The sequence below is a fragment of the Erigeron canadensis genome, chromosome 7, assembly GCF_010389155.1.
Source record: "Erigeron canadensis isolate Cc75 chromosome 7, C_canadensis_v1, whole genome shotgun sequence".
NCBI lineage: Eukaryota > Viridiplantae > Streptophyta > Magnoliopsida > Asterales > Asteraceae > Erigeron > Erigeron canadensis.
This window is the reverse complement of record NC_057767.1, coordinates 28,013,873-28,033,528: the sequence shown is the minus strand read 5'-3', so window position 1 is coordinate 28,033,528 and position 19,656 is coordinate 28,013,873. Positions and strand designations below refer to the sequence as shown.

General features: G+C 34.8%; 2 protein-coding genes across 2 annotated transcripts; both read right to left on the bottom strand.

Moving 5' to 3' along the window:
- Nucleotides 1–4,617: 4,617 nt before the first annotated feature.
- Nucleotides 4,618–6,930, bottom strand: LOC122607133 (probable gamma-secretase subunit PEN-2). Its single transcript, XM_043780053.1, has 2 exons — nt 6,576–6,930; nt 4,618–5,029 (listed from the first exon to the last, which is right to left on the bottom strand). The coding sequence occupies exons 1-2, from the start codon at nt 6,871–6,873 to the stop codon at nt 4,869–4,871; spliced, it is 459 nt and encodes a 152-aa protein (XP_043635988.1). The 5' UTR covers nt 6,874–6,930; the 3' UTR covers nt 4,618–4,868.
- Nucleotides 6,931–12,794: 5,864 nt separating this feature from the next.
- LOC122607132 (GDP-mannose transporter GONST1) lies at nt 12,795–17,768 on the bottom strand. The gene is made up of 9 exons (XM_043780052.1): nt 17,469–17,768; nt 16,146–16,371; nt 15,894–16,033; nt 15,662–15,791; nt 15,305–15,403; nt 13,764–13,918; nt 13,325–13,441; nt 13,112–13,209; nt 12,795–13,022 (listed from the first exon to the last, which is right to left on the bottom strand). The coding sequence occupies exons 2-9, from the start codon at nt 16,359–16,361 to the stop codon at nt 12,964–12,966; spliced, it is 1,014 nt and encodes a 337-aa protein (XP_043635987.1). The 5' UTR covers nt 16,362–16,371; nt 17,469–17,768; the 3' UTR covers nt 12,795–12,963.
- Between the last annotated feature and the right edge of the window lie 1,888 nt (nt 17,769–19,656).

Below are 19,656 nucleotides of genomic sequence, written 5' to 3'. Positions count from 1 at the left end.
AAGAAATTGAAAAGCTAGGGTTGTGGGTTTTGAGTGGTGGTGGCCGAAAATTTCAAAGAAGAGGGGGAAAGGAGGATTTTCAAAGTAAGTCTTGGATTAGCTCATTTAATCATGAAGTATTGAACTCCCTTAATTTAGTTTTATCTTTCTTTTGAAATTAGGGTTCATGGATGAACCAAATTGGGGGTTTTTGCTAGAAAATGAATTATGGTTAATTTTTCTCAATTCCTTAGTTAACCTAGTTGTCATTGAGCAGTGTGATGTGTTTGATTATGAAATTGATGAGTTCATGTGAAAATCTTAATTAATGAGAAAAGATGAAGTTTTCCAAGTTATTGAAATATGGATGAAAATGGTAGGTTGAGCTACCCAATGTTGTTGTTAAAGATGAAAGTAGCTCAATGACAAATGGGTTGGGTTTTGGGTTTAGGAAGGCTAGTGATTGAAGTATGACTAGGTTGAGCTAGTCAAGTTGTGAATGTAAGCTTATGCACTTTTATGATATGATTATAGGTTGAAGCTTGCTTGTGCTTATTTGTTTAGCATTATTGTCCCTTTTGCGGAGGAGGTGAGTATTCTTGCATACCTTTATGTATATGTTGGGCCAATTACCATGAGATGTGAATGTTCCAAGCATGGTTTTTGGTTTGGCGTTAAGCCCATGTGGGGCATTGTTTATGAGGCCTAAGAACCTCCGGGGCCTAAGAATCCGGATAGATATGATTTGTTATGATTGTTTAGCTTATATGGATCCATATATGTATTGTTTGTGTGCAAGGTGAATATGTAAATGTAACATGACGATGCCATAGGTTACATGTGAAAGTCCTTGTACTATGCCCTCCTTCGTATTCGTAAATGTATGCAAGTATATTCACTAAGTCTTTGGTTATATTTTAGTTGTTTACACTTTTATAGGTAGTTCCGGGAGAAGGAACTAAGTGTGTGTTGATAAGCTTGAAGTTGTAGATATCCTTGGAGAACTTGAAGGTAATTAGGTCATTCTCGAACGAATGACGATCTTTTGGTATAGAAGCTTAGACGTCCCACACCTCATGGCTCATGGTACATTTTGGTTTGAGGTCATGTTTTGGAACTATTTCTGTAAATGTCCAAGTTGTAAGGTGCTTGAAAAATGGTATTGTTGTTTATGGGCGAAAATATTGCCAAAACGGGTAAATGCCCCGTTAGGGTTGTTTTGGGATGTGTGAAACAAGTTATGTTGTAATTATGTTTGTAATGCGTCTACTTTGTTGTTGGGAACCTTCGAAAAGTGTTTCGAGAAGTTCGCTTTGAAATTTGAAGTTTGCAAGTTGGATCAAGTGTTAAAATGAGTTTTAGGGTTGCTGTCAGGTAGTCAACTGCGGCGCAGTGGGATATGTTCCAGTTCTGGCCGAGGATATCCACTGCGGCGCAGTGGGGAGTCCTCGACCCACTGCGGCGCAGTGGGGTGTAAAAAAAAAAAAAAATTCTTATGTTTTCGGTTTATCGAGTCTGGTCCTTTCAATATGGCGTAGAAGATTGTACATTCCTTTTAAAGAATAGCTTGAAGATGCATATTGTTCTAGCCATGAAAGTTTTCCACCCAATAATTAATCGGCAATATTAACTATTGAGACTAACCTTAAAGTTAACCATGAGAGCTCCAATATACATTTTGCGATGGGTTTTTATAATTCACATAAATAAAAAATCTTTATATTTTAAACAAGTCATGATATTATAATGCTTATACCGAATCTATGTATAACTAATAATAATCAATGTCGATAATTAACAAATAATATGTATAACTAATAATAATCAATGTTATAATCGATTATCGATACTACCTTCAAAATATTCACATATACATGCTATGTGTCGGTTCAATTAATCATAAGGATATTATTTAGTGAAGCATGTATCAAAAGCAATAGTGTACAAGTAATAGTTAATATATATATGGTTTAACGAATCGTACCGACCTGTTAAATATAACTGTGGATGGAAGCAGAAGGTTCTAGCCGTCGTCCCGTCGACCATGTCTTGGAAATTCGATCCATGTCTATACGCATCAAAGATACTCATCTAAACTTTGTTCTGATCAACATGAACTAAGAATTTTGAATGATGAGAAATTCACAAAATAAAAAATAAAATCTCTTATGCTAACCAAATGAACTTTGATGGCCACCGAAAAACATAATTTATTAAAAACTTGGATTATGTTTAATAATGATTCAATTGGAATACGTAAAAAAAATTTGTTGACCAAATTTAATTTTTTAATGTTAGAGCGTGCTGATAACATGTTGTAAATCTATAAAACAAGAACAATAAGGATAACAAAGAATACAGAGAGAATGGAGAAAGTTATTTTATTCATTTCATAAAGAGGTATATATAATTACAAGCTGAAGTATCCTCTAAAAATACAATCTCCTAATCATAGAAAAGATTACCATTCAATATATGGACATCCATTCCATATATAATATTTATAACAATAATCCACTAATCATGTCAGTATTTTGTATCAAATTATAGCCATGATTCAAATGACAATTGTCTTAAAATATTTAGTGTTTAGTAACAAAGTAATTTCTTACATTTTATTTATTTTCTTACAATAGTTTGCTTCAACTATTTTCAATTTAGTATTAACTTTAAGCAATAATATCTATGTATACCACCCAAACTTCAATTTAATCATGTAGATGAAAAAGTTTTACAAATATCAAAGAAGTTTTACTTTAAAGAGATTCATAATTCAATTGAGAAAAATGAAATTAAATAACATCAGGTTTGATATTTTTAATATGCTAAGTTTTTACGGATTATAAAGATATTCAAATACACGTCATAATTTGTAGATGCTTGCAGAAAAGTAAATACTATAACTTATTAAAAAAAACCCTTTAAGAAACTTTTTAAACTAAAGATATCAAATAAATTATTATTATAACTATCATATTAGGATAATTACAATTTGAATTTAAGCTACAATAGACAAATCTTAATATCAAATGAAAAAAATAACATACGGAGTAATGCAGTAAATGAGCTTGTTATTTTAATATATTCCAACAAGTTATTAAATTTTTTAAGTATAATTTATAAACGGAAACTATAAAACATTAATTATGATTAAGTATGTGCCTATTGGGCACATTATAGAAAAACCCTATCTTAAACGATTTCTTCTAATTAATTTTCTTTTTGTGATAAAATATATTTAATATCCGATTAGGCGACCACCCGGAGTTACCCAATGGCAAAAAACACCTCATAGGCTTATATATCCGTGGACAACAAACAACGTTAAGTCGCTCCTAAGCCCACCAAAACCGACGGCAACAACGACAATTGTACCCAATCGCGGCATAAGCTGTGATACGGGGGAGGTATGATGTAGACAGACCTTACCCCTACATAAAGTAGAGAGATTGCTTCCAGATCCACCGAAGTGGAAGGGACCTCCGGCCCAAAGAGTGTAAAAAATAAAGTTAGATCCACCGGAGTGGAAACTTTAACTGGATGAGAATAATCTCGATCTCAAACTCTCAATCCCAAATACACGATGTGAATATCGAAATCATAGGCTCAATCTCCAATCCAAGATCCAGGAGAAAAAGCCGTTAGAGGTGAGAGAGCAGATATTTAGCGTAAGCTCCAATCATTTTCTTTGATAATTTTAGTTTTAAATCATTTTCTTTGAGCAAAAACTACGGTCATATTCCCTTATGGAGGGACCTGTTCTTTTCGATTGATCTCGACTTTCCACCAATATAATGTTGATTCAAATATATACTTAACTAAAAATAATGCTAAAGTTCAACATCTTCACCAATGGTTCATTAAAAGGTAGTACAAGAATTGGTTCAACATTCCAACTGCAACATCGGTGTGAAGTGTGAACTATAGTCTATGGATATATGCCAAAGCAAATGTAGTTTTATGCATGTTTTTCATATGTTTTTATCCTAGCCAGCCGAGACTTGAACTCATAATCACTAAATTAAAAAAACACGCACTGTAGTTATTGGACCCTACTAGGCCAAAGGCTTATTGGCGTTCTATACGGTGCAAGTTTACACCTACAATTCACCAAGCACAGAAGGAAAATGTAGATTCAGATCTATATATAAATGATGTGTGTGCGTGCACGCGTGCGTATGGTGTACAGCGCGACAAAAATCGATTAACCATATCAAAATTTTGAAAACAATAGAACCAGTTACTACACCCTCCCATATGGTCATAGACTTGTAAGTTCAAAAGATCAAGTCCAGCAAAAGACCTTGCCCAAAACAGAATAACCAAAAGCCAAATTCTGCAAGTATCCTCAGACAATGACCCATGTTCTACAACTCTAACTGCAACCCAACCGGCCAAATATAGCCAAAACCAGTTAGGTTTCTTCTGCTTTCTAGGTTCAAATGTCGCATACAAAAAATTAAAAACCCATACTTACTACTTCATTTTTGTCTATGTTCATGGAGACTAGGTAAATTAAGCAAAGCATCACGGCTATTTTAGTGTGCTGCAACTAGAATAAAGTTCCGTATATATTTCAAACTGCAAGAGCCACTACTAAATCATTAAGTTTGGCTGGTCAATATAGAGAGACTTCTGTACAAAGAAAATAATGTAGGTTTATGAATATGGATGGGCAGTTTTCACAAACTGTATACAGTATACCTCTCCATGGTTCCATAATTTGCTCAGAATACTGCAAGTCTCAGTTTCAAAGTTGATTTAAAACCTACAAATGAGCTAGAATTATACGGAAAGGTTTCATGAACAGTAAAACAAAAGAGTCGAAGGTTTTTAGCATTCTCATGATCCCATTCCAGACTTTACACACATTCTAATAAACAATCTAACTACATCCAACCCGTCAAATCATATCGGTCAGCAACATTGTACATTACCAATTCATGCCAAGTATGGCCAAAGAGACGTTCACCTCCAATGCTAAATGTGAGAGCCCACGAAAGTAGCAAAGCTGAAAATACTGAGAATCCTATTGCAGAACCCACAACATCTACATAAAGAACAAAACAGTTTAACATAAATGTAAGCAAGAAACATATTACTTGACAGGTCTCAGATAATCACGGGTATCTTTTTGACTTCTCACACCATAACTCATTGGTCTTATCATTAATGCACATGGTAACTGTTTTCCAATTGTAAAAAGCTGCTATTTCAACTTCACACATAACTTGCAGTTGGAAGTATTAAGTTAACGAATAAATTGTCTATATTAAAATCTGTAAATATTAGCTATATAAGAGGGGATATCTTCATCTGCTTCACACTAGTGATGCTAAGAATTCTAGTTTGGTACAGGTCACAAGTTGATAAAGATCCAATCGTTATTATTCCCTTTCTCTGTCATTTCGAGCAAACATTTTTGTTTGGTAGTCATCCTATCAGTTGAATTCAAGTATTCAGCAGCGGAAAAGTATTCATGTTGTTCTAAAAATGCATATTGTTTCTTTCTGGATGCTAAACATCTTGGAGTTTGCAACAGAAGACAGCTGGAAAATCCCTAAATCCCCGGTTCTTTTCTTATCTTTGTGAACATCGTACTTATATTACAGGGCTAAGAAGCATGAAATGAAAATCCTAGACAACATCCTTCACTCCATAAAAATACATACCATTTCTATAATTAATGATCCTAAGGGGAGAGAAATGTCACAATAACCGTCAATCAAAAATTTAGAATCTGATGACTGTTAACTTTTTATGTCAAACCTATTTAACCTTCTGACTTCGGTACCAATATTAATCCACTTTACATACTCTTTCTAATCAAAGTAAACAAATTATTGAGGAACTTTAAAATTCAAAATGTAACTCTATAATCATGATATAACATCCAAAGATCCCAGAGTTTGGAGAGCGTCCTGAAATCCACCTCCCCCAATATAAATAAATGTCTAGCCCAAATTGTCATGTTTGGGATTGCATATCTTTGAGTGCTTACGGCTTTAAAAATGTGTGTATACATGAACCACTCCATCCGCTTAGAAAAATAAGGTAAAATGCAATAGACAGGAAAACACTTGAAAGTGCATTTTGGTCATTCTGGACCTTTCGGCTATTAAAACATCACCAATAAGCAATTATCACTTAAAATAAGCACTCACAAACACCCTCGTAGTTCACGTTTATCCTAAAAAAACGCCAAATGCTGATATTTTTCTAGGGAAAATCGTCAAAAACTCGCAGTTAAGTCACTATCGACAAAGTTTTCTATCTAGCAAAGTCAGCCAAGTACATTTTCCCTATTATTGAACTGACACTTTATCCGTAGAAAGCTTGCTTACGTGACCTATTCGACGGTTTCCCGAAGTTTACCTAATCAGTCAGGAATACGCAATTCGTTGCCGATATTTCATACATTTTCCACTAAATCAAAACACCTTCTATATATATAAACATATAAAAACCCATAGTGTCAATCAGTAACTACTTAATAACAAAGACATATACATATATATATATATATATATATATATAAGTCCATTAAAAAAAAATTAATTAATAATTTACAGTCAAATTAAACAGAATGGACTTACAGGGACGGATAAGGGGGAAAGAAGTGGAGCGACGAAGAACAGGCCAAAAATAGTAACAATTAACGGCCCAAAGTAACGGCAGTAAAAAGAAACCGAAAGTGAAGAATTTACGGGCGTGGGGTAAAGAATCTTGTTCGGATAAACCTAATGGGCCGTCAATTGTTGGCCATGATGAAATTATAACAGAAGTGTTTGGGTTAGGGTTTTGATGATTTGTGATTAGAATGGATGTTTCTTCATTTGATGATGGATTTGGATTTTCTCGTGGTGGTGCTTCTGTTGATGATGGTCTTTCCATTTTAGATCTCTTTCTTTTGATTCTCTAGCAAAACGCCAATTGATCGTTCTGTTACGTTTTTGGTGACTGAGCATGCGTTTAAAGAAAAAAAAAAAAAAAAAGTTTTTGAATGGACTTAACCAGGATCGAACCTTGGTTTTTTAAAAAAAAAATTTTAAAATCTGGGTATTTCACTAAGCTGTTGTAAATTTTGGAATAAAAAATCGTGTGTATTCGATTATAATAATTCATTGCTGGGCATTCGAAAGATTTCCATACCGTATTTCAATCATAATTCAATTACGTTGAACATAATGCTTTTCAAGACTAACATCAAAAAAGTTAGACAAAAAGAAAAAATTTCATTCCTTTGAACGGTCAAAAAATATGCAAACATATATATTTTATTGGCTTGTACAGTGTATTTTAAAAGTTATATTGTGTGGTAGATTTATGTGGTACAATAATCACTTCTCTTTCCAAAATGCCCAGATCATCTGTATAATTATCTTAACTTTAATCAACAATTATATTATTGTTTATTGATATAACTTATATTTTATACTTTTTTTTCAATAATCTTAATAAACTGGAATGGTGTTCAACTTATGAATTAAAGGTATACGAATAGAAAGTGATATATGGAATGGATATTTGGTAACAAATGTTTTCTGTAAAAACTTGAAAGTTGCATTACTTGAAAATGGGAAATACATGAAACTAAATAGATGAGGAAACAGAAAATAACTACCCACTAAGAAAGTGGTCCACTATCGTACTTCTAAACAAAACATGGAAGTAACTACTAAAAGTAAATAACCAAATAAAAACTTGCAGCTGAATTCCCCACGTTGGTATGACCAATTCTTGAGCAGCATCATTGACTTGTACACCAACGTATAACAATAAGCAGCAGCAGTAGATGTTAACGTTTATCACTCCCTCTCAACATCTGCTTGACCAAGATTCATCAGCCTGCACAATTTCAATAACCTGGGACTCGACAAGCTCTTCATGAACACATCAGCTACTTGTTCAATAGTATTAATCTGCTTCAAATTAATGTCTCCCTTCAATACCTTCTCACGAATATAATGGTAGTGAACCTCAATATGCTTAGTTTGAGCATGAAAAACCGGGTTATGTGCAAGTTTGATAGCTGAAGTATTATAACAAAACAGGGCCACTTGATCTCTAACATTCTGCCCCTAACATTTAGCATCTAGACTAACCATGTGCATTCCTGGGCCGCCATAGCTGCAGCCCTATACTTCGCTTCGGTAGTAGAAAAATATACGGTTGGTTGCCTTTTGCTACACCATGACACCGGGCTTGAACCATACAAGAACATATAACCAGTCGTGTACCTCCTCTCGTTTAGATCACCAGCATAATCAGCATCACAGTACCCGACTAACTTCGGGTCATGCTCCTTCTCAAACCACACACCCTGGCCAATAGTAGACTTCACATACCTTAGTACCCGGCGTAGAGCAATGAGATGAGGTCGTCTAGGTGACTGCATATAATGGCTCAGCACACCTTCAGCAAAAGAAATATCTGGCCTTGTCAAAGTAAGGTAGATTAGACTACCTACAAGCCTTTGGTACTCAGTTGGATCTTCTAATTCTCTGCCTTGATTTGCATACAATTTAGTTCCACTTTCTATAGGTGTAGCAGCTCCCTTATATAAAATCATATTGAATTTTTGTAGTACATCAGTGACATATTTGGTTTGATGTAGCATAATATCATCATTCAAATACAACAACTCTAATCCTAGAAAGTGAACAAGCTTACCAAGATCTTTCATTTTGAAACGGATGCACAGATTCACCTTAAGCTTCGTAATCTCTTCTTCTATGTCACCAGTTATAATTAGATCGTCCACATACACGAGCACCACCACGACACCACAACCAACCTGTTTAACAAAAACACTTGTATCGACATTAGTAAATGCAAACCCATTCTGTTCAAGAAATTCTCCTATTTTCCCGAACCATGCTCAAGGCGATTGCTTTAGCCCATAGATCGCCTTCTTAAGCTTACACACATATTCGGGTTTTTTAGGGTCTATAAACCCCAAGGGCTGCTCCATAAATATAGTATGCTCCAAGTCTCCATATAGAAATGCGTTGCTCACATCCATTTGCCACAACGCCCACTTCTAACTGACAGCTATAACAAGTAATACCCGAATAGTTGTTAACTTTTCCACTGGACTAAACGTGTCCTCATAATCTAGACCATACTGTTGAGTGAAACCCCTCGCCACAAGTCGAGCCTTATACCTATCCACGGTTCCATCAGGTCGCTGCTTCAACTTATATACCCATTTACACGAAACTAGCTCGGTATCTGCAGGCTTAGGAGTGAGTTCCCAAGTTTGATTCCCCAAAATTGCAGACATTTCCTCTTTCATAGCTGCTACCCACTCCGCCTTTTTACTTGCTTCAATATAATCCTCGGGTTCACTTAATTCTTCTACAACAACAACAACATTGGCATACCTAGGATTTATTCTTCTTACCCGATCTGAACGTCTCAAAGGTACTACTGGTTCCTCACCATCATCATTAACTCGACTATTTTCTCCATCTACAGTGCTGCCTGTTTCATCACCATTCACATTCAAGTTAACTTGTGAGTTTTGCAATTCCTTTTTGAGATATTCTGTGTCAGGTAACACCACATTATCAGCAAACCACCATGCTGAATTTTCATCAAAAATAACATTCCTTGACACACGAATATCTCCTGTACTCGGGTCACAGCACCGCCAACCTTTCCTCTCTGAATCGTGCCCTACAAAGATACGCCTGACAGCTTTCTTGTCCATCTTATTACGAAGATGGTTTGGTATGAATACGTAACACACACAACCAAAAACACGAAAGTAACTTAAAGTTGGCTTTTCACCCATTAGCTTTTCATAAGAAGATAAATAATTCAATGATTAAGAAGGTAACCTATTTATCACATACCCAGCTGTACACATTGCCTCAGCCCAAAACTTCCCAGGCATGTTCTTGTTGTGTAACATACTTCTTGTTACCTCTCCCAAGTGACGATTCTTAAGCTCAGCGACTCCGTTTTGCTGAGGAGTATTGGGGCAAGTTAATTGGCGCCTAACACCATTTTTATTCAAGTAATCACTGAATTCAAATGCCAAGTATTCACCTCCATTGTCTGATCGGAGGCATTTAACCTTTCTTCCAGTCAATAATTTAGCATCTTGCTCAAACACTTTAAATTTAGCAAAGACCTCAGACTTCTCCTGCATAAAATATAACCACACAAAACGGGAGTAGTCATCAATAAAAGTTACCATATACTTTAGTCCCCCGAACGACATCTGCTTGATTGGCCCGAACACATCAGAGTGAACCAGATCAAGAGGTGCAGTTGACTTGGTATCGGATGAGTGAAACGGCAGTTGTTTGGCCTTCCCGTATTGACAACCAGAACACACCCAGTCCTTGTTAATTTCTAATTTTGGAAGCCCATTAACAAGGTTCCTGTCCATCATCAGGCCCATTTTCTCATAGCCTACATGGCCCATACGTTGATGCCATATATCAACGCTTTTAGACCCTTTTGCCTTCTCCACATATGCCGACTCAGCATCAAGGAGATACACATTTTCAACTTTTTGACCCTTCAAAACTGGAATTGACGAAGTTTGAAAATGCTTGAATACCTGGACATCGGTTGGACCAAACACATAGTGCCCATCATTGGTCATTTGAGGCACTGAAATCAAGTTTTTCTTCACCCCTGGTACATTGTATGTATCTTTTAATGTCAGCACATGTTTTCCATTATCTCCTGGAAATGCCACATCGCCCATATGTGCTATGGAATACTTTGCGTTATCTGCTAGAACCACCACACGGCTCCCTCCATATTTGATTGGTTTGCTTAGATGATTCTTATCACCAGTCATGTGATTAGAGCACCCCGAGTCCATAATCCAATCATCAAGTTTGTTCTTTTGACATTCAGTAGTGGCGGCAAACGCCACATCTTCAACAACATGGGCAACATATGCCTCGGCATCCCAACTTTCCTCATCATTAGTTGCTACTGCGTTCCCTTCCTGCTCCTTTGCACGACAATTACGAGCAATGTGGCCTCTATTCCCGCATTTGTAGCATTTTACAGATTTATTTTTGTTTGATTTGTACCGGCTTTTATCACTTCTCCATTCCTTTTGTTCACCAACATCTCCTTTGCCTCCTGTCGAACTTGAAGACTTATTCTTCTCATGGTTACGAGAAAAATTTCTGTAGTTGTTTCCTTGTCGCCCCTTGCCTTTGCTTCTATCTGCATACAGAGCCTCCGCTTCATTCTTGGAGGAATTTGAGGCTGAAGACGAACCAACACTCAATGTTCCCATTTGCTTGGCTAAGGCCTCTTGGCTGGCTAACAGATTCTCAAACTCTCCCACAGACGGTTGTGTTGGCCATCCATGGATTGCTGAAACAAAGGACTAAATTCTGGCCTCAATCCATGGATAATAATCAGTTTCGTACGAGCATCTCCAATGGCCGCTTCTTCATCCAGGTCCCCGATCTCCCTACACAAGGTTTTCACCTTGTGAAAATATTGAGCAATCGTTAACTCATTTTGTCTTATTCCCAATAGCTCGTTTTCTAACAATTGAAGATGAGCATCATTCTTTTTATTCAACAATTCGGCCAGTTTATCCCACACAGCTTTTGGACTTTCTGCATCCTATATATGCTCCAACAGATCCTCTTAAACGGTTGTCTTGAGTATGAACATAGCCTTCCCAGCCTTAACTTTTCACTTACGCAGAGCACCATCGGCATTGTCTCTAGGAGCAACAACATCGCTACCTTGCACCACTTCCCATAAGTCTTGACCCTGCAAATATGAAGATAAATATGTGGACCAAATGTTGTAGTTTTGGTTGTTTAATTTCTTCACGCCTCCGATAATTGCAAGTCTGACATTGTTTCAAGAGTGGCTCTGATACCACTTGATAAACTGGAATGGTGTTCAACTTATGAATTAAAGGTATACGAATAGAAAGTGATATATGGAATAGATATTTGGTAACAAATGTTTTCTGTAAAAACTTGAAAGTTGCATTACTTAAATGGAAAATACATGAAACTAAATAGATGAGGAAACAGAAAATAACTACCCACTAAGAAAGTGGTCCACTATCCTACTTTTAAGCAAAACATATAAAAGTAAATAATCAAATAAAAACTTGCAGCTGAATTCCCCACGTTGGTATGACCAATTCTTGAGCAGCATCATTGACTTGTACACCAACATATAACAATAAGCAGCAGCAGTAGATGTTGACGTTTATCAAATAAAATCTAGCATAGTTTTGCAGTTTCTTTGATACTTTTTTAACACTGTCTATGTGACCAACTGCAAGTCTGCAATCGAAGATGGAAGAACTAAAGAAGCTGATACATGGAGAAGTGAAATATGTAGGATTGTGGAGCATGTGCTTCAACTAATAGAAGAGATCATGTATTAAATTACAGTAAACGAGTGATCTTTGTGTTCAAGAGATTGGACGATGGAATCTTTCCTATTTGCAGGTAACATCTACAAAGGTTTATATGTTCATTGTAAATCACACTTTGGAAGTGTTTAGATGCCTAGCCTGATAGATGTGATAGTAACTACATCAATGTTACGATTGAATAAGTTATCCAAACATTAGCGATATACACACCTATCCTGATTATGGTCTGGTCATTGCTCACCGATGTTTAGCACAGGTTTAACTCTAGTGCCAGCCTTGTATCGTGTTGAAGAGAAGCAGTTTGGTCATAATCTGCTACTCATGGAAATGGCTATGTGACATACTACCATCTATAAGCACCGACATAATGTCAATACAGAGTATACTACTTTTCGAGTACCAAAGACGACTATGCAACTTTCTATTCTACACAAAATAACATCATTTTTCATATTAATTTTTCCGAGTACAAAATTGCCTAAAACAAGGGGGAACATGGACATATCCCCATACAAAAAATAAGAATGACAAACTTCAAATGATTACCATTTTTCCATTTCTATATCTGTGTGAATATTCTATCTCATTACTTTTCAAGACTGAGTTCTATCTTTGATCTTTGCTCTGGCAAATAACACCCCTGCGACCAAACCTAAAAAGTAAAACAGAAGAATTCTGGGTCAATCTCCAGGTTGGGTAACAAAGAAATCTAGAAATTCTAGAATAGGGAAAAAGGCTAACCAAAAAAGATGCTGGCAGAGTTCTCCAGACTAGTAGGGACGTGAAACAAAACAATCCCAGCAACTGAGAGAGGAATCTTATTCAGTGATCCCACAAGGCTGCAGAGTGCAAAGTTCCAGTAAAAAACATGCATATCAGCCAAAAAAGAATGACTATGCAATGATAATGCACAAACAAGAAGAAAAAAACCATTAGAAATAAGAAAGGACTTGCCTGTATGTAGTCGCCCCAGTTTGATGTAGAAACCACATAGATGTGAAGCTAATCGCTAAGCCAAGGAATCCACTAAATGTCATCACCAACCAGAATGTGGGCATCCTCAATAGGGGTCTGATAATAATTAGAAAAATATTTATATGATTCAGTGTATATTCTTAGCCTTATTGCCACACACATATATATGTTTCGATAGAAGGCGAAAATTGAAGGGAAGATAAGCTTCTCCACAAACTTTCGGATGGCCAAAAGTTTCAACATTTCCTCCTTAGAACGATTTGAATAAAATATGTGTGTTCCAGTCACCATCATTACATATCAGTTGATGGTATTTATTAGTTCACAAAAATCTTTTATCGATCTTCAATGAAGGGGTCCTATTGATACATTATATAAATAATGAAACGAAGCAGGTAGAGGGACAAAGCAAACTCACGTGGTATAGAGATAATCCACCTCATTAAATACAAAGATCAGCAGAAGTCCTAGGGGCAAGGACAGTGTGTTGTTAAGCAGAACCATTGAAAATTCATTCAGGTTTCCAGATTTTGTGACCTGTTTAGCTGTATCCATGACCCGACGAAGTGTTAACTGTCAAAGAATTTAATAGTGTCAGCAGTGATTTAGATAAAAGTTCATGAACATGCAGCTGAAATATTGCACGATATATTAAAAGACTCGAGGGATTTCTAAGACAGGTTTATAGGGGAAGCACATGTACAACTTGTTTAACATTCCACTGAGACATCATAACGAAATAATCCATTATATAGTATCGGAATTACAGACAAGGAACAAGAACATAATCTTATAAACTAAGCGACTAGCCTTGTTCCCTTGGAATGTGAGGGCAGATTTGAATTGAAAAAACCTGTGCGTACTTTTGGGTATGTGATACACTAATACGTACAATGTTTAAGCAAGGATTCTCGCTTAAGGTCTAGGGGTTAATCTTGCATGGAAAAAGGGGTTTGAGAGATGTTTTAGACTTGCTGGCGATTCCCAACTGGTGTGAAATCAAGGTGTTGATCTCACGCCACCAAGTGTAAAGTGTGTTTTTGTGTGTTGTTCATTGGTCCTAGAAGTAGGCCAATGATGGGGTATTTATAGAGGTCAAGGGTAGGTCAGCATGTTGGTCCCCAACCATGACGCTCGTCCTTCAGGTAGACGTATGCATTGGTCCCAAATCGTGATGCTCGTCCTGTAGGTAGACGTTTATTCGGTGTGTCGTTTTATACGTAAGCATTTGTCTATTGTGAGAAAGAGACAAAGTTGTTGCAGGGTTTGTTAGACGTCGCTATAACCGACGTCATGGAACTTCTAGCCTAAAGCCTTGGCTATAGTCACGACCAGCAGCAGGAAGGTTACGGCCTGCTAAGGAAGGACTACGGCCTAGGTGTCTAGCCGTAGCTATGACCAAGCAACCAAGGGGCTACGGCCTGGAGAGGATGAGCTGTGGCCTGCTGAAGAAGGGTTAGTATTAGTGGACTTTGACTTATTTACTAGCGTTAATGGTGCTTAAGCTAGGTACGTCATCATTCAATGTGTGGATATAATAAGAGAAAGTTTGCTCACAAGGATATAAAATTGAAGATTGAGATTAGTCAAGGGAGGGCCCCGCAAGATAGATGCTTTACATATATTTGTATTATTGTGGTTTGCAGCCTCATCACATAATCACTTAATTAAGGTCACAGGCCAATAAGTCAATAACTATTTTGTTTTAATCTCAATGTCCATTTTTAAGTGATTGCTTGGTTAAATTATTCAATCTGGTTACGTTGACCCTAAATTTTAAAAAATCATGATCATGAAATATTTTGTCAAAGTAAATACATTTTATATGCCGCATGCCTTTCAAAACGAGAAGCTAACAGAAGACTAGAAATAACCCGCTATCAAGAAAGCAACAAACATTCATAGCCTTCGAAGCAAAACAAAAGTGGGCATAATAGCCCAGGTAAGCGAGTTACTCACAGAATATGATGCTGTCAGAAAGCAATTTATAATCTGCCATGTGTATCCTACAGCATTAAAAGCAAGATCTGTTATCCCTCCAGAGATTGCTGATATGATCTGCATATAAAAGTATAAATTATGAAATGTTTGTTTATCTCTTTCAGATCTCATTCTTGACTATTTAATTAGGGGAACGTATGAAATTGTTCAGTAAATGAACAATGATTCCAAAGATTCTAAAAACAAAACAATCTGTATCTTCAAGTCAGGGTTTACAGATTAAAGGTTATAAGTGTTACCATTCAGATTTCAGACAAAAGGACATGAACAGAGAAACTATAATTGGTATATAATACAATTGAACAATTAACATACCATTAAAAAAAGTGCCGCCCACACACTGTTGCCATGGTGCTTGTTAAATAAATACATTTCACCAACTGCAGTTATCACATTTGTAAAATTCTTTAACACCGTGACCATGGCAACATTAATGTACCTCAAACTGCAAACAACATGCCTCATTTATCAATCCCAACTTTATAAGAACATCAAAATTATATTCACAAGTAGTCTAATAAAATAGACATCGGAATGAATTTTATACCTAAACATGCTTGTGATCAACATCCCAACAAATATAAAGTTCACAGGCAACCATACTTTTATCAATCTCCACGTAAGTGGTTCTGTTGATATTACACCAAGTACACTTAAACTAGACACTATCAATACTGATACAAAGTTCTGCAAACATAAAAAGTAAATGACTTATCAAACAAAATAAGAGAAAATGAAATCCAAGTGTTATAATAATAATACTATCATTAAAAAAAAAAATTTAAGAATAGAGCTAGACCTGGTAGAGCATCAAAGAGATTCCAGCATTGAAATCATAGCTGGAAAGGACATACTTGTTAACCAAGATCATGCTACAAGAGGAAAGACAATACGCAAGGCCAGATAATAGGGCCTGATTGTTAAATTTAACTCTACTACTCTTTGAACTCCTTTCTCTATCTCTGTCAAACCTGCCACTCTCCAAATCCGTCTCATTCTCACCAACATTTTTCATTGCAAGACACCTGTATGAATATAAAATTAAAACACGACTTGCTGCAGCCTAGTTGATTCAAAACCAAAAGAAGAAAAGTGCAGAAAACTCACTGATGAGTAAAAAAAGAGGCAAAACAAATATAACGTATTAAAAAGAGAAAACTTAAGTTCAAAAAATCCAAGGAATGCTAAAAAGTGATTTTCATCAATTGTCATGTACCATGCAGGGGTAGAAAGTTAGAAACAATTATATAACTAACTTTAAAGGCTAAAGTGTTATTTTATGGTATGTGTCATTACTTTCATCTTTTAAAGCCCGAAGCAGATCCAACAGCACCCCCTCATGAAATCTGTTTTTCCAACATCAGATTCCATCCAACATCTATATTTGTAGTATGTTAACAATTCAATGTAAATTGTCAGGCCATCTGCTGACAGATTATGTGGCATTAGTTACATGTCTGCCCATTTCAAGCAAAAAAATCAAGTTTTTTTTAACACTGAAACATTCAATGATCCGTACTTGGTTCTTTCTCGATTCAAAGTGAGGGTCGATGTTCCTGTTTAAATAGTTTGTTAAGTTAAAAAACATGAGCCGGAAACGTTCAGTGAACCATCCCTAACGTTTCCTCGTGTATATTAATCAATCTGCAAAACGCTCAACTTGAAATTTTCGAATCTCACTTAACCTACTTCTACGCAACCTAAAAAAAACAAATATCCGCAAAAAACTATCGATAATAGCTTGACTAACATATCACATTCGCATCTTAGATACTGTAACATGATTATATTCGGTTTCAAAATTGCACAAAACGTTGATCCGAATTTCAATCATTCTGTATAATTCATCAAAAACTAGATTCAAAATGACATCTACACATTCATAAACTACTAAATAACACTAAAATAATACTAATTAGGACAATTATAAAAAATTCAACAAAAATTAACTGTAAAATTAAACAATTCTACTCAAATTCATTAGCTTCAATTACATTTAATCACTATGATCAAACATATCCTAATTACATATGTATATGTATATATATATAATATGTGTGTGTGTGTGTGTGTGTGAAGTTAAAATTGAAAAATGAAGTAAATGAAAGAAAGTAAAAGTAACCTAGAATTAAGGAAAAGCAAATAAGAACATCTGTTATTGAAGTTTCAGTCAACAAAAAAGTCAACGATCGGAGTGAGGATCGGAACTGTGGTGGTTTACGACGGTGCCTGGATTTGGGGGGAAAGAATAGACGAATAAATTGATATATTTTAATATTTTTAAATATAAGAATAAAAATTTGAAGTGGAAATGGAGAATGGAGGAGATATAGGGGAGATTACTAGGGGGATTTAAAGTGTGAGAGAGAGAGAGTCAGAGAGATGGTGGGATTGGCCGATTTGGGCTAATTTATACACAGACTACAAGTGTAATTTATATTTGAAATCCTATTTGAATCCTTATATATATGTTTAAAAATTTTAAAAATAAAATTCGTGAAATAAGTAGTCTGGCCGGCAGACTGTATAACAAACTCAAATAGGGATATATGGTAAGGAAAGAGATATTATTATGACAAAAATTAATTAATTTATCTTATCGTTTTTAGATTATATTGCATAAGTTAGTAAAATATATGTGTAACAGATATATAAATTATTGTGGTATGAATATTACTTGACGTTGTGTCTCTATATGTTGCATGTATTGGTATATTATATGAAGTTTTACCTATATTCGGACAAAACAAAATATATGTAGCAAAAAACGGAAAACTTTTTTACATCCTTATAGACATATAGTCCAGCTTTTACACTCTCATGTTAACACAATATTCAACTTAGTTTTACCTATAATGAGTTCTATTCTCCAATGTTAAATCTACAACCCGCTTGGTTGTGTAATGACTTTGAATATCGATATCAATAAACTTGCCGTTCAAAAAAATAAAATATATATATATATAAATAAACTTGGTCAATTTGGATGTTATTATATTATACAATGATAATAAGGAGGTAATAAGTAAAAAACATAAAAATATATTGAAATTGAAAATAGTCAAACATAAGAAAGAAAACTGAAGAAAAAGTATAAGTTGGTCTGCATATAACATTGGTGCCTAACTGCCTATTGTAGATTTGTAGTTTTGCACTATCGCATTCCTTGCTATAGTGGAGGTCTATCAAACACGCTTGTTAAAAAGTCAATACAAGTAGCATCCAAAATATGAATATATCAATTTCGTTTTTATGATAAGTTAAACTAGATTATAATCCGTGTATATATAATTTTTTTTTTTTTTTTAAGTGTAGATCATTTGCTCATAACAAACCCCCTCACCCTCAATACCTTATAGGAAGAAAATTAATCAATTAAATTGTCCAAAGTCACAACATATAGTTGGGATAAACTATCCCCACTCAGCAATACTCGAACTTAGGTCTTGCATCACCAATAAACTTGTATGTGATATCTTGTATCATTGAGCTATTTGTTCATGGTTTATTTAAATTAAAATAAATTAAAAATAGTAAAATATTTAGAATATGTATTTTTAATATTTAAAATTTCAAACTCTAATGAACATTTATAAATAGCAAACTTTCTATTTCAAATATATATAACATGCATAAATAAAAATTGTGATATTCATATTATGTTCAATTTGTATTTAATATGTATAAGTTAAACTTGATAAGCTGTAAATATATTTTATAGATGGGAAAGATTAAGTTTAATAAATTGTAATATTTTTTTGAATGATAAGCTCAATCTTTGGTAACTTGTTGTAGAAATCTTTTTGTTTATGAAATACTAACTTTTACTAATATTAAGATAAGATAATTACATAAATCATATATGTAAAAAAAAAAATTCTACTAATTAATGACTTAATGTATACTGCTAGCTTAAGAATGCAAGTACTTTCAAGAGTCAAGACTAATATTGATGACTTTTAAATAAAAGAAAATGTTAAAAAAAAATCTTAGAACTTCACTTAACGTGCATAAAAAGATTGTACATTTCTATATTAAAAGCTCACCCTTGAATTTTATGGTAAATGTACAACTAATTAATGCATCTTAACGAAAGCCCTTAGGGCTTCGTTTAGCAAAACCCATAAATAAATACTCTCATGAATAATTTCAATAAATTTATTAGCTGTATTAGTTATAAAAAAAAATTAAAAAAAAATGAGATAAAATAAGGTAATCATATACTATAATTGAACATGCTGTAACAACTAAGCCAATGATTAGTTTGTTTCAAACTTTCAATTTCAATGTTTTCTAAAACTTATCGTTGT

Excerpts from the sequence above, each read along its gene's own strand:
- LOC122607133 (XM_043780053.1), bottom strand. The coding sequence starts at position 6,873 with ATGGAAAGACCATCATCAACAGAAGCACCACCACGAGAAAATCCAAAT. Across the intron at positions 5,030-6,575 it reads TTTCCCCCTTATCCGTCCCT|ATGTTGTGGGTTCTGCAATA; the intron begins GTAAGTCCATTC and ends TTCTTTATGTAG.
- LOC122607132 (XM_043780052.1), bottom strand. The coding sequence starts at position 16,361 with ATGAAAAATGTTGGTGAGAATGAGACGGATTTGGAGAGTGGCAGGTTT. Across the intron at positions 16,034-16,145 it reads TCTCTTTGATGCTCTACCAG|AACTTTGTATCAGTATTGAT; the intron begins GTCTAGCTCTAT and ends TTATGTTTGCAG. Across the intron at positions 15,404-15,661 it reads GGGCGGCACTTTTTTTAATG|ATCATATCAGCAATCTCTGG; the intron begins GTATGTTAATTG and ends TTTTATATGCAG.